Source organism: Eucalyptus grandis, chromosome 2 (genome assembly GCF_016545825.1).
Source record: "Eucalyptus grandis isolate ANBG69807.140 chromosome 2, ASM1654582v1, whole genome shotgun sequence".
In the NCBI taxonomy this organism is placed as follows: domain Eukaryota; kingdom Viridiplantae; phylum Streptophyta; class Magnoliopsida; order Myrtales; family Myrtaceae; genus Eucalyptus; species Eucalyptus grandis.
The window spans coordinates 1,533,244-1,557,150 of NC_052613.1; the positions used below are offsets into that span (position 1 = coordinate 1,533,244).

The 23,907-nt window shown below is 38.7% G+C and overlaps 1 protein-coding gene across 1 annotated transcript; it reads right to left on the reverse strand.

Annotated features, from left to right (window-relative positions):
* Positions 1-15,885: 15,885 nt before the first annotated feature.
* Positions 15,886-18,264, reverse strand: LOC104417541 (cytochrome P450 71AP13). The gene is made up of 5 exons (XM_039305941.1): positions 18,144-18,264; positions 17,409-17,614; positions 17,078-17,244; positions 16,784-16,982; positions 15,886-16,667 (listed from the first exon to the last, which is right to left on the reverse strand). Exons 1-5 carry the CDS (start codon positions 18,262-18,264, stop codon positions 16,053-16,055), a joined length of 1,308 nt encoding a protein of 435 aa, XP_039161875.1. The 3' UTR covers positions 15,886-16,052.
* Positions 18,265-23,907: the final 5,643 nt, after the last annotated feature.

Here is a 23,907-nt window from a genome sequence, read left to right on the forward strand (position 1 = left end):
ATGTTTGGTACATGAACTTCTACCCTTACTTCTTGAATGCAATTTTATGCATTCTATCACTCTTAATGATGTAAATGAGATTAATCCCTAAACCCCAGATTTTTTGCCTTTTTCTTTTTCTCTTGTTCTCTTGTTATTGTGTCTCTAATAACTTCTTGGCGGCCCCCACTTAAAAAATAGTGAGAAACTCTATTTCTCCATATGACTTATCATATGAGCTTAAACCATTTTAGGCTCACTATTCATTGGACTTCCTCCACATGAGAGTGAACCCAGCTAACAAATCTCCTCCTTACAATATTCAAGCTTCTCCCTTGGTAAAATATTCGTCATCATATCGAAACCATTAGGATCTGTATGAATTTTCTCAAGTTCCAATAGCTTCTCATCTAGAACATCCTTTATCCAATGATATCTAACATGTCACGCCCCGAATCTTGAGCGCACGCACAACCCTCGATAGTCAATAGAATTTTGCGACGTTCCTAGGACTCTTCGCCAACCCTTTTCATTTTATTGCACATACGGAAGCAAATTAACTAATCCCTTGACAACGACATACATGGGATAGAAAAGCAAGACATTATAAACACTTCAAGCTTATACAAAAGGTCTATGTCATAAAGAACTATTGAGCCACCTATGCTCCTAACCCTTCCGCTTCAAGCTCTTGGCTCTTCACACTATAGACCTGAAAATTGTTATTCAATAACCAGTGAGATATAAATCTCGGTGAGTTTTAGCCCTAAGCCCTGGTTAGTACACCAACTCAACTCGGGATATCTATCCAAAACTACCCCACCAAAAGCAACAACCAACGGTCGATTTGCATACAACCTTACCTAGTATGCCATACCTTGCACGTTATAATTCAGCACAATACATGCAATGCACATGGCCATTAGATGATATATTTCATCAATCACACATGAGTTGCATCACAAACATCTCACCTGGCCATTGCCACACCCTGCATGTTATCGATTCACGCGTGCGTAATATAAACAATGTGCTTAACTCATGTATGACCGAAATCTCAGATGCCATGATTCTCATGCATTCTTGCACATTATCACAGTTCAGAAACACAATGCATATACTCAATGCATACAACAATTGAAACGCCTTATCCACTCAATTAATCATAGAGGTCCCAACCCAATCAACTCAAACAATCATGCGTTCCAATTGTTAATTAAGCCACTCAAGGCACTACCGAATCCATGTTTGGCAGTCTACTGGCATAGCCAAGCATTGTCTCTTCCCCATTGAGCACGGCTACGTCACAAAGACGACTTCCCCGAAGGGGCATAGATTCAGAATCTACTGCGACCCGCTACACTAATGCATGTCTATTAGCATAGCTAGGCATCGTCTCTTTCCCATTGAGCACGACTGCGTCACAAAGACGGCTTCTCCAAAGGGGCGTAGGTCCAAAATCTACTGCGACCCGCTACCCTAATGCATGGGCAACCCGAAAGTAGGATTTAGTAACGTCCAGCTTAAAAGCTGGAGACGGTTTCTCTTTAACCAACACATGACAAATCAATCTCGGCCTAGGATACCATGTATTGCACTCAAATGTTTCTATTAAAATGGTGATTCTGGCCTATTTTCTTCGTATAAAAAACATCTGGGAAAATAGGCGTGTGTGAGTACATGGTCAATTCGAACCTTGAAAAGTGATACTCTTCCTTTTTGAAATCCCACGGTTTGATATAGTCATTAAAACCACTTTCGGTGTTAAAATCCGACACCCTGGGTTTTCTGAATAAATACCAAAATTTCCAATTACCACACAATTGCACAATCATCACTCAATTCATGCGGATGCCATGCATTTTCACATCCATTTACTTCATAAAATCAACACATATGAATTTTAGACATTTTTCGCATTCTGGATGAACAGTGTACGTGAATAGTACTCGTGAATAGTGCACGTGAACAGTAATTTGTGAATAGTGTCGCATGAACAGTAAATTTCCAGAATTAATAAATAATAAATTATATTAAGAAATCATTAAAACAATGATTAAATTAAGGAAACCAATCAATTAAGATAAACATGCTTAATTAATCACATAAGCATCATTAAGCTAATAAAGTAAAATTAAGCTAAACTAATCTTGGCCATTAATCTAACCACCTATCTTAGGACTAATACAACTTAATTAAATCACTTAAACTAGAATTAAATCTAACTAAATCAACCCTAAGCAAGTTTAGGCACTAATCGAAGGATTATGAGCTAAGCTAACCTGTTAAGCGGGCCAGAGGCACCGACGTGGCGGTGACAACGGTGGCTACCCACCGGGACCTCTACCAGAACGATCCAAGGCGGTCCTAAGCTCAGCACAACAACCACAGCTCGGACTTCCTCTGAAATTTTGGAAAAACAGCCCTGCCAGAGAAGAAAATAAGTTGAACAGCTTGGCCGGAGCTCCAGCGAGGGGGGTGGCCCACAAAAGGCGGCACCAGGGGGTCTTAAGGTCTTGCTGGAGGTTGGGATGGGCAGAGGAATGGTCAGAATGGGAAAAAAATGAAGAAAAATGCGAAATAGTGCAGGCTGCAGGTGGACCAATAGACCGGAGACCGGCGGCTTGCGACGGCCGTACAGGATGTCCGGCGGCTTCGTTTGGGACGAAATCAAGCTCGTTGGAACGGTATGTCTCTCCTGGTCATGGTGATGGGTGACTCGTTGGCTGATTCATCCGGGAAGACCACTTTTGACTCGATTCTTTACTGAAGGGTCAACTGAAGTAGAAACTTAAGAGGAAAACGAGGGAGAGAGGAGCTGCAACAGTTTGGGGCTGAAGAGGGGGAGAGAGAGTGATGTGAGGGCTGGTTGTCAAGCCTCATTAAGACCCTCGCATGCTTGCTTCAAGTCCCCATGCATGATATCATCTTCTCTCTCTTCCTTTGCCCTTATCCACAACAACTAGGGGCAAAATGGTCATTTCACCTTGCACAAATTACAAATCTGACCTTGGGCTGAAATTGGTGGATGGGCCTAAGAATTGGGCTTGTCCATGAATAGGAATGGGCTTGAAAATTTATTGGGCTTGAGTGGGCTCAAAGTTGGATTATGGGCTTGAAAGATGAATAGTTGGTTTGACCCAATGGGCTCATTTGATTTCCTTAGGCCCACCATGGTGGCTGTCCACCTTGGGCCTAAGGCCCACACTGACTTGGCCCGGCCCATGTCCTCACGGGCTCGCTTCCTTGGTCTGAAAATCCCTTTTCCAATTGCTCGAGTTAACTGGCTCTGTCAACTGTTTGATGTAGCTTCATCCAAAGTCCATCCCGGACGTTCTCGATAATTCAAAGTCCACTCCAAAATTCTCTTGCCATGTCAATTTCGCCAAATGTCATTTCGGTTACACTCGGACGACGGGGCGGCTTTGAGGATTCATGCGTAACCGACTTGTGCCAAATCACGTTCAAGACATCTCAACGCTTGGACGTCCTTGACTACATGAAATTATGGATGATAGATTTTTATTTCAAAGTAGACGATCACTAAGGATCGACATAGGGTCGTTCGTGGGTTTGATAACAGTAAACGGAATCACCCGTCATTCCATTATGTTCTATCCGCGAATCGACTTCTAGTCATCCTTAGAATCGGCCTACCTATCTACAGGATCATCCTCACGCAAGTCTCATAGTCAAGTCGTTTTCCCAGGTCAAGTCATTTAGTCGTATGAGTTCTGTCCTCATTAGCATTTCCCCTCAAGGTCAGTATCTCAAGAGTAATCAATTCCGAGTGAGATTAACCAACAATGCATTGACGAAATTCACTTTCACTCGTCCCTCGAGAGGGCTTGAATTTTAGGATGTCACATAACATCAATGTGTTCAGATCTAGAATGAGAAGATGAATTTTTACCAAGATGATTTGTGTTTTGATTGTCACAAAATAACATATGCCTCTTTCACTTGAACCTGAGTTCTTCCAAGAACTTCTTCAGCCATAACATTTCTTTACTAGCTTCAGTCGCTACAATAAATTTAGCTTCTATTGTGGAAAGTGCAACACATTTCTACAATTTTGACTTCCATGACACAGCCCCACCGGAAAAAAAAAATTAAATAACCAGAAGTAGATTTATGAGTATCAATATCTCCTGCCAAGTCAGAATCCGTGTATCCAACTAGCTCAAATTTCTTAGTCCCAAAATTGAGTTTTAAACTAGAAGTCCCCCAAAGATAGCTCGTGATCCACTTTATTGCATTCTAGTGCTCTCTACCTAGATTTAACAAATAATGACTGACAATGCCGACTGCATGTGCTAAGTCTAGACGTGTGCATACCATTACATACATAAGCTGCATACTACTGAAGAATATGGAATACTTTCCATGCCCTTTTTCTCTTTATCAATCATAGGACTTTACTTTGCATTTAACTTAAAGTGAGCAGCAAAAGTAGTACTATACTAACCGCTTTAGATTTGTCCATGTAATATTTCTGAAAAATCTTCTCGATATACTTCTCTTGCAAAAGGAACAACTTCTTAGCACCTTTGTTTTGGGTAATTCTAATGCCCAGAATTTGCTTTCTTGCACCTAAGTCTTTCATGGCAAAAGACTTATTCAATTGCTTCATTAACAACTCAATTTGTGAAGCATTCCTACTAACAATCAGCATATCATCAACATAAAGTAAAAAAAATAACAAAGTCATCATCAGAAAATTTTTGGATAAACACACAGTTATTTGACGAAGTCTTTTTATAACCCTATTCCGTCACAATTGACATAAACTCTTTGTACCACTATCTCTGTACTTACTTTAAGCCATAGAGACTCTCTTCAATTTACACACATAGTCCTCTTTTCTTTTTACTTTGAAACCCTTTGATTGTTCCATATATATCTCTTCCTCCAAGTCACCATGTAAGAAGGTTGTCTTGACATCCATCTACTCAATCTCCAAGTCAAGGCTAGCTGCCAAGTCAATGCATTTTCTCTAACCGAATCCCTTAACAACCAATCTAGCTTTGTATCATGGTTGTGAAGTTTGTTCATCTTGTTTCAGCTTATACACCAACTCATTCTTCAAAGTTCTTTTGCCTATAGGTAACTTCACCAGTTTGAAAGTATGATTATTATAAAGTGACTGCATTTCATCTTGCATAGCATCAAGCCATTTACTTTTACACTCATCTTCTATTGTTTCTACATAACACTCCGATTCACCTACATCTGTTAATAATATATACTTATCTTCAGAATATCCAATGGAAGGTCACCAGTCTCTAATGGATCTCCAAACTAGAACATATAGTGGAGCAACTAATGGAGCTTCTGACTCAGGAATAATGTTATTTGTTTCAACATGTTCAGGGACATATTCATTATCTAGAATGTTCACTTCTTACTGCTCATTATCAACCTGTGCAGGAATATGTGTGGGAGGAACTAGATCCAAATCAACCAAATCATCACTAACCTATGTCATTAAAATCATCTATGATTTGTCAATATCATGGATTGTCTAATCTTTCATAAACACAACATCTCTACTTCATATAATTTTCTTCTCAACTAGATCATAAAATTTGTAACCAAACATATCCAAACCATAGTCAGTAGAAATATATTATCATGTTTTCACATCAAGTTTAGACCTCTTATATTTGGGGATATGCACAAATGTCTTGCACCCAAAGACACGGAGATAATCATAAGAAACATTCTTGCCTACCCAAACTCTATTAAAAATATCAAATTCTATAGAAATACATGGAGTGAGATATAGTACACGTGCAACAATACTTAAATCCTCACCCCAAAAGGATCCAAGTAGTTTTGATTGTAAAAATAAACATCTTACCCCTACAACCAGTGTCTTATTCATTCTCTCAACTAAGCCACTTAACTAATGCATCTTGGGAGATGTCTTTTGATGTCGCACACCCTTATGTTTGCAATATTTATCAAAAGGTCCAATATACTCTCCCCCATTATCAATTTGAATGCATTTCAATTTTTTTCCAATTTGTCTCTCTACTGAAACGTGAAACTGCTTAAAAGCATATAATACTTCATCTTTAGTTTTCAAGATATAAACCCATATTTTCCTTGAATAATCATCTATGAAAGTAACAAATAAAAAGAGCCATCAAATGAATTTATCTTCATAGAACTCTATTTTGTTTTCCTACTAAACAGTGAGCACACCTCTTTAGTATTGAACTTTCCATACCTAAAAGAAGTTTCTTCTTGATCAATATTGACAAAATCTTCTCACTGATATGACTGAGCCTTTTGTGCTACAACTTAGTCTTCTCTTCACTATTTACTACATTAATTTTGTCTATGGACAACTTTGCCTGCATAATGTACATTGAAGAATATTTTTCACCTCTAGCCATAATCAGATAACCTTTGGTAAGTTTCCATTGACCATCACTAAAAGTTCTGCAATACCCCTTATCATCCAGCTTGCCCGTGGAAATCAAATTCAAATGAATATCATGTATATGCTTAACATTATTCGATACTAATCTCGTGCTATTGCTGGTTTTTAGGTACACACCACCAATGCCTACAACTTCAACCAGCTAATTATTTCCCATCTTCACATATCCAAAGTCACTTTACCTGTATAATGTAAAGAAATCTCTACGAAATGTAACATGAATAAATGTACCACTATCAATTATCCAATTAGTTTCATGACATACAAGATTCACCGCATCATCATCAAAGACAATGAAAAAGTCTTTTTTAAGTGTAGCAACACGATTGTCATCATTGTCGTTGTCACTTTTCTTCTTTTTACCTTTTTTTTTCACTCCCTTTTGAATTGACGGCAAAACATCTGAATATGTCCCTTCTGATGGCAATAATGGTACTCAACATTAGCAAATATATTGTATTTGCCTCCGCTTTTATCTCTACTTTGGTCTCTATTTCTCGAGTCTCAAGACTCACTTCTTCCATTTTTCTCAACAACCAAGGCATCAGAGTGTGAAGAGAATGATCCCTTTGCCTTTGTTATCATCTCTTTATTCAAAATACTACTCTTGGCTAGATTCATAGTAATGTACCATCCGGGATAAAATTAAATAAAAACATTTGAAACATCTCCCACGGGTCCGGCAAAGTACTAAGCAACCATAACGCTTGTATCTTATCATCAAACTTGATTTCTATCGCCGCTAACTGATTGATAATTCCTTAAAAATAATTTAAATGATTACTCAAATGAGTATCATTTTGATATCTCAAAGCCATCATCTGTTTTATCATAGATTACTTATTGTTCCTAGTTTTTCAAGCATATAACTATTCGAGCTTATCCCACAAATTGAGTGCATCTATTTCCTCAATGATATGGTTCAAAACATTATCATCCACCCACTGCCTAATATAACCATACACTTAACAATGAAATATAGACCATTTATCATTAATTTTATTCTCTGGTTTCTCTTTAGCAAATACAGGCAAATAATAATCCTTCACATATAAAAGGTCTTCAATTATTCTTTTCCAAATATGATAAATTGAACCATTCAATATAATCATTCTACTTGTATTCATTTCCATTGTTTAACACAAGGTAGAAAAATTAAGCAACAATCAATGCTTTGATACTACTTTGATGGGAGAACAAGAAACAACTTGATGATATCGGATTCATTTAGGAAATAAAATAATCTCCCCTCTTATGTAAATCTAATAGGATTCGATGTAGTAGAGCAAAATAAATATCAAGTACACAAATACAAGACAATTTTTTTACATGGAAAACGTACTAGGTATGAAGAGATAAAAAATCATGGGACTGGATTCTACGCAAAAATCTTCACTGTCAACAAAATTGGTAAACAAAGTTCTTCTATAATAAATTACTAGAGATACATAGTAGTAAAGACCTCAAGAACATCATTCTTGGCAATACGTTTTAATTTTACAAGAAATCAAGGAAAAATCTGACAAAAACGCAAGTTTTGATTAATCCACAAAAAATCTGATGTAGAGAACTTCAAACAAAAATTAAATTGTCCAGATTTGAGAAGAGTGCGCCACAAATACGTTGACAAAATTTCAGTTCAATCAAACCATGAATCGACCTCCAACACTAGCTTGATCCAAATTAGACTAATCCCCAAACCTCAAATTTTTTGCTTTCTCTTTTCTCTTGCTACTGCGTCTGTGATAACTTCTTGGAAACTACCACTTAAAGAATATCGAGAAACCCTATTTCTCCATATGACTTATCATATGGGCTCAAGGGCTTGCTATTTATTGGGCTTCCTTCACATGAGAGTGAACCTAGGTAATGGCATGCTTAGGACTATGTTGACACCTAAATTTTGGCGACCCGTTTAGTCATTTATCAAAAAAATTAGGGATTAATTTTAACCTCTAAAAAACATTATAATTCAATTGCATAGCATATAATTTTTAGGTGCATTTATTTTTATTATTTTATTTTAATTGGCATTTTATTTATTGGACCGGTGTGAATGGGTTCAAATTAGTTGGGCTAAGCCCACGAACGAGCTAGTTGGCCCAAGCCCATGTTTTTTAATTATCTCGTGGAAAAATAAACATTTTGAAATTTTTCCGGGATATGAATCTTCTGGATAGGGCACGTGAAAAAATATTGCGATATTGCGATTTATCTTTGCGAGATTTGGATTTCGAGAAAATATTCATCGTAATCTTGAATTCTTATCAATAGTGATCAGTTGGTGAAAAAGTATCGCGGATGTAGATTTGAAGGGAGAATCGAAAACCTATCTTCTACTACCTATAAAAGCAATCGTGTACAATGAGAGAAGGGTGTGGCTTTTCGAGGTTTCTCTTCATTGAAAAAGGAAAAAATTTCACTGAAAAGAAAAGGAGTTTTCGTGCTTAAGGGGTGGTCAAAAGTCGAGAGTTTTTCCTTCTGCTGAAAAAGTGCAACAGTGAAGAGCAGAGAGGAAAGTGACGTGAGGAGGCTAGCAGAGGAGAGAGAAAACACTGTGCTTCTTCTTCGGTGAACCACCGACCCCCTTTCGCTCGCACCCCACAACTTCCATCCGCGAAGACCCCGCGCCCACCACCGCTTCGCCCGGCATCCCGATCGACCATCGACGTTGCTCGCCGACATTGCAGTCTTTCCACACCGACGCTGCCTGGAAGCCGAGGCCAGTCGTGGCCACCTCGCCACCTCGCTCGAAGCCTCGCCGGTGTCCGCCTGAGCTCTCCCGTTCGTGCCGCACCGACCCACGATTTCGGTGACCCGTTGCCACCCAACGCCTCCCCGTGCTGCACCGACCCAAGATCCTACTTGTTTGTTGCCGCCGGAGACCGTCTTCGCTGCCGTTGCGACCCAGCACCCGGCATTCCCTGCTCCGGTCGCGACCTTCGCCGTCTTTCCTCGACATCCGCGGACTCGATTCCAGCCCCGTCGCCCCCGCAAAACTGTTGCTGCTTCGCCGATCTGCTCCACCAGCTTGACGAGGCCCATTGCGCCTCAACCGATCTTCACCTCTACCTGCTGCACCGGAGCTGCTCGCCGACGCCTCCGCTCACCAGACCGCGAGCCCATCTGCTCTGCACCACTGCTGTAGATCGCGACGCCAGGACCGACCGCCCCTGCTCACTCAACATCCTGCTGCCTAAGCCCCTCTGTTCTGCTCCGCTCCTGCTCGCCTGTCCATCGCTAGCAATGCCCGTGACGACCTGCTCCTCTGACGAGCCACCGCCGAGCCAGTCCGCCTGCACGCCAGCAACCTATCACCTTTGGAGATCCACGAACAAGCTGTGCTTGAAAAAGAGAAAAAGAAAAATCAGATTAGGTAGTTTTCCTTTTTTTTTCTTTAATATTCTGTTTTGGTGGAATTGTTCCTTAATATATTACTGATATTCCAACATGAAATAATCCCTCAAGCTAGGGATTGACAGTCCGATTTTCGCACCCGAAATCCGACTCATAGTCCCTTACAAAAATCGACAATCTAATCTCAAGCCCGAGATTCGATTCGCAATTTAATTTAAAATTGGCCAACCCGATATCATGCGCGAGATATGGTTCGTCAATTTTCAGATATCAATCTCATTTGGTTTGCTTGTCGTCAAGTCGGTTGAGTCAATCGAATTTTTTAAAAGAAAAATCCAAAAATATTTGAGTTAGGATTAGATTTGCTTTAGAATATTTCCTATTTAGGGTTAACATTGCAATCTTATTTCGAATTTTAAATAAGAAAATAAAAAATCTGAATAAGGATTAGGTTTGTTTTTATTATCTTGCATATTTAGGATTGCAATTTTATTTCGAATTTTTAAATAAAAAATCTAAAAAGAAAGTGCATTCATTTAGGTGGTTAGTTTTTTTATTTGAATTGCATGTTAATTATGTATTAGTTTTAATTTCGAAATTAATATAAAAACACACAAAAAAAAAATCATCATGCATACGTCATGTAGAATTAGGGCATGCTTGGCACGTCATGACATATTAGGATAAAATTGCATATTAAGTTTAGATTGATTTTTGCATCTTAGGTTAGAGCTTGCTAGGTTAAGACAATATCTTAGTTTAAATTAGGATTTAGTCTGACCCAATCCCTAATATAAGCTAGATAGAATTTTAATCTAGATAGTTATGTTTTGCATTTCATAAAAAATAAAATTTGTCTTAGGATAAATTAGTTGCAATTTCTAGGATAGATTGCATTTTTTTAGAATAGAAAAATCATGTGCACGTCATATAGAATTAGGTCCATGAAATGCACGTCATTTAGTGATTATTGTTAGGTTCATTTCTAATTAGAAATTGTCCATCTTTAGATTAGGTCATTTAATAAATACCGCGTGACATATAGCTCGCATATTAAATTGCATGCCGCATGTCATTTCAATTGAAATAATTTTGTACGTCATTGCATTGCATTACACGTCATTAGAATTAAGTCATTTGGGTTAATTGAAATGGCATATTTAATTATTACATTTCTTTATAATAGACTGCATGCTTATTTATGTCATATAGTTTAGGACATATTGTCATGCCATATCATTTCATATTAGAATTAGAAGCATTGCATTGCATTGCATATGGACTATATTTTCGTTGGAAAAGAGAAAACAAAAATTGAGTAATTGCTTGTTAATTAGAAACCATATCTAGGGTTCATGTGGATTTTAATTTAACACTGCAGATGTTTTCGTTGCTTTGAAGTAAGTCATGCAATATTTAATTGCTTTATTGGGTGTTAAATTGGTGGTTTGCGCACCTGCATGAACACCTCACATGTTAGGGAACTAGTTTAAAATCAATCCAAACTGCCTGCAAAAACATTTTTTCAAAATAAAAGAAATGGTACCGAAAGGGCGTTAGAGAAATCTAGTATAACCAAGTCTCCGTGCCAAAATCTCTAGTTTGTAGGAGTAAAGTAAATCTCCCGTTAGTTTACTTGGGTTTCTAATCGACCCACCAAAAATAGATTAGTGACGACTCCTAATTTCAAATCATTTGCATGTTAAGAATTCAAACCTAAGTCGCGAATTGGTATAGGCTTGGGAGAGCCCGCGTTAAGTCTAGGCTTAACAATCTATTAGCCAAACCCTAGGTGGTTCATCCCCGAAAAATTTGGTCGCGACAGACTAGAAGAGGTATTACATCGTTCGTTCGGCCTAAATCCCTTTAAAAAAAAAAAAAAATTCTGGATCGATCCCAATTCTTCCTAACTTTTTTTTTTTTGTCTTTAAAAATCACAAATTTTCACTATAGTCCTAAATCTACTTCCACAATTGCCTTCCCCCCCACGTCAAATGTTCATAATTTGGAAGAAATAGGTAGTTATTTTTGGACACAAGAGTAGATTTAGAACTAGAGAGAAAATTTGTGATGTCTTCTAGACAAAAAGAAGAAGAAGAAGAAGTTTAGGATAGAATTGCAATTTGACCTAGAATTGAGGTTTTACTATGGAATTAAGCCTCATCTTTTAGCAAGAGATATGCACTAAACTAACAAAATAAAAAACATGTCGAGACAAAAGTCTATAATGGACTGAGTGATTTGAAATAGTAGAAGAGATCGAGGCTGCATTTATTCAATTGCTCATATACAAAGTTTGCAAAAGAAAGGTGAATTTGAGCCATACTTCTGGAAAAAGTAAAGGAACATATGAAGACCAACGGACACCCATACCTAAAATAAAGATTCCGGAGAAACCTACTTTCTACTTCCATAGTCTGTTGTCGATCTAGATGGAATCTTCATCGTACCAGTGGCGAGACAAAAATATGTATAGAGGTGTAATAAAATTCCTTGGCTTCTTTTATCTGTCTTACATTGATCACTTGCTCAACAAAATGTGGGAAAAGTACCTAAAAAATTATAAACATATTACATCGGTACCAATTCAATCATAAACTTTTCATTTGAACTAATTTAGTTCTAAACTTTTTATATTAATACAATTAAATCTATCCAATCAATTTTGGATGGCCGGTGCCAACGTAGATACCGGCCGTAGCCGGATGTTGATGTGGCAAATTTTTAATAATTTCTTTTACAACATTTTAATAATTTTTTTCCTTTCTCTTTTCTTTTTCTTTTCATTCATCTCTTCTTCCTCCTTGGACTTTCCTCACAGTGGCTAGCGAGCCTTTGGTGAGGCTCGCCAACCCCCGATGAGGGTCACGGCCCTTGTCAACGGCCGTGGGCGAGGCTATCCTCGCCCAGATCTAGGCAAAGCTACCTTGCCCACGGCCCTAGGTGAGGACTGTGACCCTCACCGAACGTTGGTGAGGGCTTCGTAGTCCTCATTTAATGGCTAGTGAGCCTCACTGGAGGCTCTGGCCACTGTGAGAAAAGTCCAAGGAGGAAGAAGAGAGAAAAGAAAAGGAAAATAAAATAAAAATTAATAAAAATTTTGAAAAAATACAAAATCATTAAAAATTTGCCACATTAGCATCCGCCCACCGCCAGTGTCCATGTCGTTCCGGCCAACTAAATTTAACTGTATAGACTGAATTGATACCAATGTAAAAATGTTTAGAACTAAATTGATTTAATTAAAATGTTTATAATTGAATTGATACCGCTACAATAGGTTTATGACTTTTTCCCCCAAAATGTTGACATAGCATTACTTAAATTAAAAAAAGGCACATGGGAGTGACTTTATCATTACATTAACATCACGTCAACATTCTCGGCTAGTAACTTTAAGGGATAAGTGCTTGTAGAAGTTCTAAAACTTGTCATGAAAATGCAATTGAGTCCTAAAACTTGCAAAAAGTGCAATCAAGTCCTAAAACTTGTCAAAATGGTTCAATTGAGTCCTAAAGTTAACACCGTTCGTCTTATTGACGGAAAATGCCGACGTGGTATTTTCAATGATTTTTTTTTCCACCTGGCTTTTTAAAATAATTTTTTATTCAATTTTTTAGAAAATTATATTTAAAAACTAGAATTCATTTTTTAAAAACTGTTAAAAAGAAAAAAACTAAAAACTAAAATTCATTTTTTTTTCAAAAAGAAAGCTGGCCCCTCCGGCAATGGGCAGTGGCAGCGACGGCGGTGGAAAATAAAAATGAATTTTAGTTTTTTTCTTTTTTTCTTTTTAACAGTTTAAAAAAATGATTTTTAGTTTTTTTCTTTTTAAAAAAAATGAATTCTAGTTTTCTCTTTTTTAACATTTTTTAAAATGAATTTTAGTTTTTAAATATAATTTTCTAAAAAAATTGAATTAAAAATTATTTTAAAAAAGCTAGGTGGAAAATAAATAAAAAAATGATTTAAAATGCTACGTCGACGCCACGTCGGCATTTTCCGTCACAAGACTAACGATGTTAACTTTGGGACTCAATTGAACCATTTTGACAAGTTTTGAAACTTGATTATACTTTTTGTAAATTTTAGAACTTAATTGCATTTTTGTGACAAATTTTAGGACTTCTACAGCACTAATCTCTAACTTTAATGAGCAAAAATCAAAATTAAGGAACTTAGATGCGTGATCCAAAAGTTGTAACACTAAATTAAGAGCCGTATAAATTCAAAACTTTTAGCATACTTTTCCAACCTTTAGTGAGATCACGGGTCCATCTCAAATTCTTTTTTAGCCGTAGAAGGTAAATGAGTGTTCTTGTATTTGCAAGTAGATGATGTGAACCTGATTGCAAGCTCCATGGATGGAGACAGAAAGAGTCGAATTCTTTTTGTCAAATGATTTAGGGAGAAGATTATGCTGGTGCTGGGCAAAATTTTCCTCTTAAGGGACCACTGATCCGTAGACATTTGGCTTTTGGCAATCAGACTAACATGGAAAGAGGGGTGATATCAACTGATAGCTGTGCTTCCGGCTGGTTCCTCCAAGATTCCGCCTTTGATCGGGATAGCTAATTGTCCCGTCACTCCGACTTTTTATCGACGACGACAACAACGGCGATAGACAGTTTTGTTCTTTTCAAAACTCCAGGGCCCTCGGCATACGCTCCTCTATTCGAGAAGAAAAGTCGCAAATCCACTACATCACCCGAATCATCTTATTCTCAATTCGATGGATATCTCTCTTCCGCTCGAAACGGGAAAAAAGGGCTAGACAACATTAGACCCTCCCAGAAAAGTTTCCACACGTATCTTATTAATCTCAAAGGTCAAAAACCTACAACTCCAAGATCTTTTCGAGGAAGTCACGACGGTGGGAGCATCGGCTGTGCATCACCTTATCACTACATTCAAAGGAACTAGTTCAATAACTAGAGCTAGTAAAACTAGGAAAATATAAAGCATACCTCAAATGGATGCATGACAACAGTTTTGTTCCCCAAAGAGAGTAGAAGGAAGGAAATAACAAAAAAAGCAGCTCAATCCCTAAAACATTTCCGAGAGCATATATAATCAAGCCAAAATTTCCCCTGTCGATTGCCAAAACATGAATCTTCATACTGGATATCATAGTAGAGCTCGGTTATAAGTGTTGCGGAAAATGAGTGATCGAACAATAAAATAGACAGAAAAAGAAAATATATCGGACACGAGATTTACGTGATTCGGTCATAGAGAGTTATGTCCATAGGGAGAGCAGCGACGAAGTCACCATAGATCAAGCGATACAAGTAAATTACATATTTATGTCATTCAAACACTCTCAAGGTTTCCTAAGTCTCAATTATACCCAATGATGCACGCAGTGTTTAGTTCTGAAATTTCTCACGAAATAATCTTTTAATCTCACAAAGGAATTACACAAATCTTATCACAAGATTTCCCGACTACAAATACTAATCTTCCTTAGATGTAATTCACAAACAAACCCACGAAGATAACTCGCTGCCCAAGCACTCAATACGAGGCTTCAACAACCTCTAACAATGCCTTGCGCTCTTGCGACGGACGAACGGCCCATATATATGTGTGCGTATGTCTCATTCTCAACAAAAGGCACGCTTGTTGACTGACTCCAACGTGGAAAAGAATCCCATGCAATCTGAAGTAAATTTGGCCAACAAAGTCAATAGATAACAACCATTTCTTCACCGACTGCAATTGATAGAAGAAAATCCAAAGCCCAAGTCTCCTTTGAATCCTTCTTGGCAATACCAATTAGGAAATCATTATCTATAATTTCCTTTTACACTTTCTTCCATCCCAACTCTAATTTGCCAAAAGAAGTTAACTTTGCTCAATTTTGGATGTTTGCACAATATCCAATCCGGAATATTCAAACTTTCGCATTTGGGATAAACTCGAGATATATTTTAACAATAAGCTTCATATTTGAAATGGAATTATATGTGTGTGTATTTTATGTGCTGATTTCAGAAGCTAGCATGTCTTAAAATGCTCGAGATTATGTATTTGCCGACCAAGTACATGACATATTCTTAACTATAGAATTGTAGATCACAGGTAGCGTGCTTCAGTAACAAGCAAAAGGTGATTGATTACTAAGTCGGAGAGTACATGACATATTCTTAACTATAGAACAATAGATCACAGATAGCATGCTTCAATTACAAGTAAAAGGCAATTGATTACTAAGTCGGAGAGAAGATTTTTAGCCAGCTTGTTCGCTCGTCTCTGCTGTCGTCTAGGAGAAGTGGGGTTTGGCTACAACCGTGAGGTTGGCAACTCTGTCCATTGTGATGCCAAAAACTTCGGTCATATCCAAATCCTTAGGCTGGGTCCCATGAGGAAGCTCCCAATCGAAACTGTGAAGAAGTTGAGCTAAAGCAAGCTCAACACTGGCAGTTCCAAATGCAATAGCCGGGCAGCTCCTCCTACCAGCACCGAAGGGTATCAGCTCAAAATCCTGTCCTTTGAAGTCAATGTTGCTATTTTCATTAAGGAATCTTTCCGGTCGAAACGATTGTGGATCGACCCAGGATTCTGGGTCCCGCCCAATTGACCAAGCATTGACGAAGAAACGGGTTTTTGCTGGGATGGAGTACCCATCAATGGTTATGTCCTCCATAGATTCTCTGGGGCCTAACACTGGAGCAGGAGGGTGCAACCGGAATATCTCCTTAATGACAGCCTTCAAGTATGGCAGATGAGGTAGGTCAGTTTCTTGCACGAATTTTCTCTCAAGGACGCTTCGTACTTCGGCTTGTGCTCTTTCCATGGCTTTTTGATTGATGACAAGTTCTGTCATTCCCCAATCAAGGGTTATGAATGTTGTATCAGTTCCTGCTGCAAACATATCCTGCAAAATCCATATGCTACGTATGAGAGGTTTCTTCCTGCTAAGGGATCTGCATGGCTATACAAGTGTATTGCTATTATAAAATACTGAACCAGAGGGAAGAATGATTCACAAACCAGGATGATGGCTTTAACATTGTCCCTGGTGAGAGGCATTTCACCACAACCGTTCTTCTGTATATCAAGTAAAACATCCACAAGATACTTGTGCAGCTCCGTAGCTTTATTTTCTTCCTGATGCTCTCTCAGTATCACATTGAAAAGATCATCAAAGCGCCGAAACGTGTGCTCAAGTCTGGATTTCATCCCGGTCAGGCTATGGATGAATTCCATTGAAGGAAAAAGAAATCTCCTATACTGAATCCTCCGAGCAACTCCCGAATGTCCTCCATCATCTTTTGAAACCCATGCCTGTCGTAGTCCCCTCCTGCCGAAAAATTCCTCCCAAAAGCTACCCCACAGAGAACATCATTTGCATATAAACCAAGCAGCTTAGTTAGATTTGTGGTGCCTGGATAAGACTCTGTAATCCGGTCAACTAACCGAGCAACTTCTTCTACCCTGACATGACTGTATGACTGAACCCGTTTTGCACTAAGCAGTTCAAGTACGCAGATTTTTCTTATATGCCTCCAATAAGCACCATAGGGGAGAAGACCATGTCAGTGCAGTCATAGAACAAGCGTTTGGCAGAGAAAATCTGAGGACGGCTCGAAAGTGCGAGGTCGTGGGTTTTCATTACCTCCTTCGCCATTTTAGCTGAGGAAACAACTATGGTTGGGATTTCACCAAGCTGTAAGAAGATGATCGGGCCGTAAGTTCTCGCAAGGTGGTGGAGGGATATGTGTGGCAATTTGCTTAGCTGATGGAGATTGCCGAGAATCGGTAACTTGGGAGGGCTTGGTGGGAGGTTGTACTTCCTTTTCCTAAATTTTTTCTTTGAGAGAACTGCAATCACAGCCATTATTACCAAGGTTGAGAGAAACAGATGCTGAAGGAGAGCCATTTCCTGTTGTGAATATTGATGGCAAGTGAATTGGACAAAATAGCTGAATGGAAGGAAAGGAAATTGACAGAGCAGCACGAAATTCCACTATAGAAACAAGCGATAAACAAAAATTACAATCACTTGAGCACTCAAACACTCTCTCGATATTTCATAACCCCTAATTACGCCTAATAACTCACATAATGTTTGCCCCTCACAATTCCTAAAATCTCAATCAATGAATTAAACAAATTCTAACCACAATCACTCAAGTTTAATAAGAGATAAGAAAATCTCTTTCAAGCAGAACTCTTTGCACAATCCTCTTTATGTAGTCTCAGAATTCTCTCTAGCCACCAAGGACTTGGCTCCCCTTCGTTCCCTCTCTCCCCTTTTATAAGAATAAAAGTTGCCAGGAGACAAATCAAGCCGCAACTTCGGCGCCTCCCACATTAATTCTCCTAGATGTGCATCGAGGGAAATGATTACCTTTGATTTCCTCCTCTTTCACATTCACATGACCTTTGACAAAATAGACAAAGGGCAAGAAGGGAACACATGTTAATGCAACGTGGGCCACTTTCCTCTTCCCTCCATTCATTTGATGCATGGGCGCATGGCTTGAAGATGGACATCTGTTGACACCCAAAGTTGATTTGATTATCAGTATACATGCACTTGGAACAAAGGTGAGAAATATGTAGCATATGGACAAAAATAAGCGAGATTCGCGTGCACAATGCACAAATATCATCTTTTATATATTGCGCCATCAACAAAGTAGACAAAGGGCAAGAAGGGAACACATGTTAATGCAACGTGGGCCACTTTCCTCTTCCCTCCATTCATTTGATGCATGGGCGCATGGCTTGAAGATGGACATCTGTTGACACCCAAAGTTGATTTGATTATCAGTATACATGCACTTGGCACAAAGGTGAGAAATATGTAGCATATGGACAAAAATAAGCGAGATTCGAGTGCACAATGCACAAATATCATCTTTTATATATTGCGCCATCAACAAAGTAGACAAAGGGCAAGAAGGGAGCACATGTTAATGAACGTGGGCCACTTTCCTCTTCCCTCCATTCATTTGATGCATGGACGCATGGCTTGAAGATGGACATCTGTTGACACCCAAAGTTGATTTGATTATCAGTATACATGCACTTGGCACAAAGGTGAGAAATATGTAGCATATGGACAAAAATAAGCGAGATTTGCGTGCACAATGCACAAATATCATCTTTTATATATTGCGCCATCAACAAAGTAGACAAAGGGCAAGAAGGGAACACATGTTAATGAACGTGGGCCACTTTCCTCTTCCCTCCATTCATTTGATGCATGGGCGCATGGCTTGAAGATGGACATCTGTTGACACCCAAAGTTGATTTGATTATCAGTATACATGCACTTGGCACAAAGGTGAGAAATATGTAGCATATGGACAAAAATAAGCGAGATTTGCGTGCACAATGCACAAATATCATCTTTTATATATTGCGCCATCAACAAAGTAGACAAAGGGCAAGAAGGGAACACATGTTAATGCAACGTGGGCCACTTTCCTCTTCCCTCCATTCATTTGATGCATGGGCGCATGGCTTGAAGATGGACATCTGTTGACACCCAAAGTTGATTTTGATTATTAGTATACATGCACTTGGCACAAAGGTGAGAAATATGTAGCATATGGACAAAAATAAGCGAGATTCGCATGCACAATGCACAAATATCATCTTTTATATATTGCGCCATCAACAAATACAAGAGCAGACATGAAGTGTCAACTCTTTTTCACAGTTACTATTCATGAGTAACTATTTATAAGGTCAAACCCAAATTAAAGTCATAGGGACACTGCCCGTTGGAATACATGTCTTATATAAGCATTAAACGAAACTAAGGAGTGGCCAATAATACAATACAACGAAAAGCTAGATTGCCAATAATACAACATGGATGGCCAACTGGCATCCCAAAATTCAAAGCCAAGCCATAAGGTGTGTTAAAGTTCCTAATTAGGTGATAAAAATTTCATATGGCTTATGCTTTAGCCATTAGTCTTTTAATTAGATGATTTGTGCATATGTTTGGGAGAATTTAAATATGATAAATTAATAATTTATGCTTGGCCATGTACTTTATAAATTAAATTTCAATAAATGAAATGTCACAAGACTTTAGCCAAGATGAAAATTGAAATTTAAAAATATTTATAGAAGAAATTCAAAAAAAAAAAAAAGGGGAAAAAGAGGGTCAAAATTCGATTGGGCCTTAAGCCCAAGAGTGGAACTTTAATGGGCCAAGTTGGCCGGCCCATTGAAGCCCACAAGTGGGCTGCCGACCAGCCCAAGAGGAGGCCCAAGAAGTGGCCGGATGGCCCAAGCCCAAGAAGCCCAAACCCAAATTCAAAAAAATTCAATATGACAAGTGGCAAAGGGGAAGGCCATGCATTGGCTGGTTTGTAGGCAAGTAATGATTGTTAATCATGAGGATTTGGGGGTATAAGAAGGGAAGAGAGAGAGAAGGTGGCCGGATTTCTTTTGGCGGAGAGAGAGGGTGAGAGAGAGAGAGAGAGAATTCGAGAAAGAGAGGGAGAGGCCGAGAGAGGAAGGAGGCGAGCCGAGGGGTTGTCGCCGTCCGTCCGCCGTGTGCCGCCGTGTTCGCCACCCTACGCCGTCGACCGTCCATCCTAGAGGCAAGTGGGAGTCCTCTAGCTTCTCTTGCATGCTTGTATGTCGTTTGCATGTTGAGTTTTTGGATGTTAGATGAGAAAAAAACCGAAGCATGGATGAGTTGTGTGTGAATGGTGTGACTGTTCTTGCTCGGATCGTGTGAGTCAGTAACTTGTTTGAGCTTGCATGTGTGTTTAGAGTCCGATTTCGGCTTCGATTTCTTCATGAGAGTTGTAGCTAACATTTTGAACTACAACATACTGAAATATCGTGGAAAATTATGGAGATTTAAGGGGTTAAAGTCTCATCATACGGAAACCTCAGATCTGGAGAGTTTTTACTGACCTCTTGCTGGATTCGTGATTGCATGTTGGTTTATGATGAGAATCTCACTTCGATTTCTTCATTAAAGTTGTAGGAGACATCTTAAAATACAACATAATCAAATTTTAAGTGAAATGAACAAGTAAAGCCTAGTAAATCGACTAGATCTTGAAGATGATGATTCTGGTGATGTATTTCGAGATACCCGAGACTTCAAGGACATAAATGATGACTATATTATGGTTATTTGACTTAGATCTCTTCATGAAACTTATAGAGAATATATTTATTTATAACATATCCAAATTTCAGAGGAAACTAAAGATAATAGGTAGGTGAAATCTCAATATTTCGGAGATGTGTACACTGGACGATGCGGTAATGGATCCAGAAGTTTTGTGAGGTTTTATAAAATAATATAAAAATAATCTGGCTTGAAGTTATTCATTAAAGTTGTACGAAAATGTCTTGGCTATTAGTCTGTAAAATTTCGTAATTTTTGGAGGCCGTATGGATATTTTAATCGAATTTCTTCGGAAACTGTGCATTCTGGTTTTATCCGAATATTATGTGTTGTTTTGTGGAAATTGTGAAATTGTGTGAAATTCAATTTGGCCATGAATTTTGCATGAAATTGTCATCCTATTGGTTTGTTTAATGATTGCTTGAATTTTTATAATTTTGGGAATTTATAGATATTGAATTTAATATTTATTTATAAAAAATAATAAAAAATAATAAAAATAAAATAAAATGGATTATTTTATTGGCCATGAATTCCATTGATTAATAGTTATGCATTGTTGCATGTGTGATGAGATATTGGCATATGTATGACATTGAATTGTGATGCATGTGTGAATTCTATGCCAAGTATGACTTGTTTGATGTCACGCCATATGCCATGTTAAATTGAGATCAAAATAATGGTAAATGTGGATGATGATAAGTGAGGAAGTGGTTGTGGTGGAGGATGAGGCCGGAATGTATAGAGATGCATTGCCGGATTTCCTTGGGAGATTCAGGATGCCCGAAATGTGGGGGGCCGGAAGCCCTGTCGGAGGTCTTTGCCCGAAAGGAATGCCTCGCGATGCCAGGATTTGGGGTGCGGGATGCCCGACCAGGGAGTGTAAATGCCGGAAGCTCTGTCGAAGGTTTTTGCCCGAAGGGAATGCCTCGTGATGCCGGTTGGGATGCGAGATGCCCGAAATGTGGGGGCCGGATGCCGTGGCACAGGAGGCTAAATGCGGAAGCCTCGGAGGTCTTTGCCCGAGGGGATGATGAAAATGATGATTTGAGGAATGGGTGATGTGGTGATCAAATTGAGAAACTAAAAGTGGAAATTAAACCATGATATGATATGCATGATGATATGCATGATGATATTGATGATGATATGTGATGTGAAATAATGATGATCACCCATGATAGGGTATGCATGATGATATGATGATGATGATGATGATGATGATGATATATGATATGGCACGATGACATGTGTAATGTAATGATGTCATGATGATGATGACGTGTATGATGTAATGATGCCATGATAATGATGACATGTGTAATGTGATGATGTCATGATGATGATAACATGTATGATACGATGATGATACACATGTATGTGTTATAAATTGATATGATGATGCATGATAATATGTGTAATGTAATGATGTCATGATGATGATGACGTGTATGATGTAATGATGCCATGATAATGATGACATGTGTAATGTGATGATGTCATGATGATGATGACATGTATGATGTAATGATGACATGATAATGATGACATGTGTAATGTGATGATGTCATGATGATGATAACATGTATGATACGATGATGATACACATGTATGTGTTATAAATTGATATGATGATGCATGATAATATGCACATGGCTTTGAGGTAAGTAATGCCTGTAATGTATGTATGAATTGCATGATGCATTGAGTTGTTATTGGATTTCCCTATCTGCTGAGTGGTTGTACTCACCCCTTTGGGGACCAACATTTCAGATTAGCAGTATGCCGCTTTCTATTGTCACGCGGGGAGTATTTTACAGTTTATCATTCGATGTAGAGGTTGAGTGTGCTGAGATAGACTGTGCCTCTGTTCCCGACTGACTTTTATTCGAGTAAGGCTGGCAAGTTTTTTTGTTTTTTTTTTCATTTGATCAGGAGATGACCATCCTGTCTCCATTGCCTTCTCACTTCTTTGGATAACATTTTTCCTGTTCCACCTTCTTCTTCTTTCATCTATGCTTTCTTATTCGCTTGCAGAATTCCGGTTGGAGAATCTCAAAAGGATTCGCACCTTTTTAGGATGTATTTGATTGACTTCTCAAGAAAACTTTTAGAAAAATATATGAAGGATTTTAAGTTAAGGGATCTTTTAAAAATACAAATTATGTTTGTTAAATTATAATTTGAAAGTCCATTATAAAATACATCTGAACAAAATAGTGTTTAGAGAGATTATATTTACAAAAATTTTTTGTGATTAAAAAAAATTCATCAAATGGAAAATAAAAAATTAAGCCAACGAGGGCGGGTAACCACCGCGAGCGAAATCTACCGCCGGTGGCCGACATTTGAGGTTGCAAGACCTTAGGCAGCCCCTAAAGACAACTTACGAGGGTTGTTGGGGGTCGGACGACCCCTGAAGACCACCGACAAGGGCCACCTAAGGTCGGGCGACCCCCGACAAAGGCTACCTAGTCATGTGACCTTAGGTGGCCCTTCACGGAGGTCGTGTGACTCAGATCTAAATCGTCGGAGGTCACATGACCCAAATCTGAGTCGCCAAAAGGTCATGCGACTTCACTACCATCTAGATCTGGGTTGCCAGAGGTCACGTGACCTGACCTTGACAAGGGTCACCTGGTCACATGACCTTTGGTGGCCCTCTCAAAGGTCATGTGAGCCAGACTTGGGTCTTAATGATGCAACTCGTATGGGGTTGCCACAACTAGCCAAGGTTGCACGACTAGTCGATGATGGTTGCCAAGGTAGCCGCGACCTTGCCGGCCTCTCTCCATCCCATTGTCGACCCATCACAGCCACATGCAACCACGCCATGCAACTCAACGGAGAAGAAGATGAACAGTGAATCACAAGGGCAAAAACGCAAAAACAAAAAATTGAGTGGGGATAGTTTTGGAACAAAATTTTTATACTAAACCCTAGGGAGGTCTTCCGAAAATGCTAAAAGCTCAAGGCAACCTAGGACCTACCTTGGGCT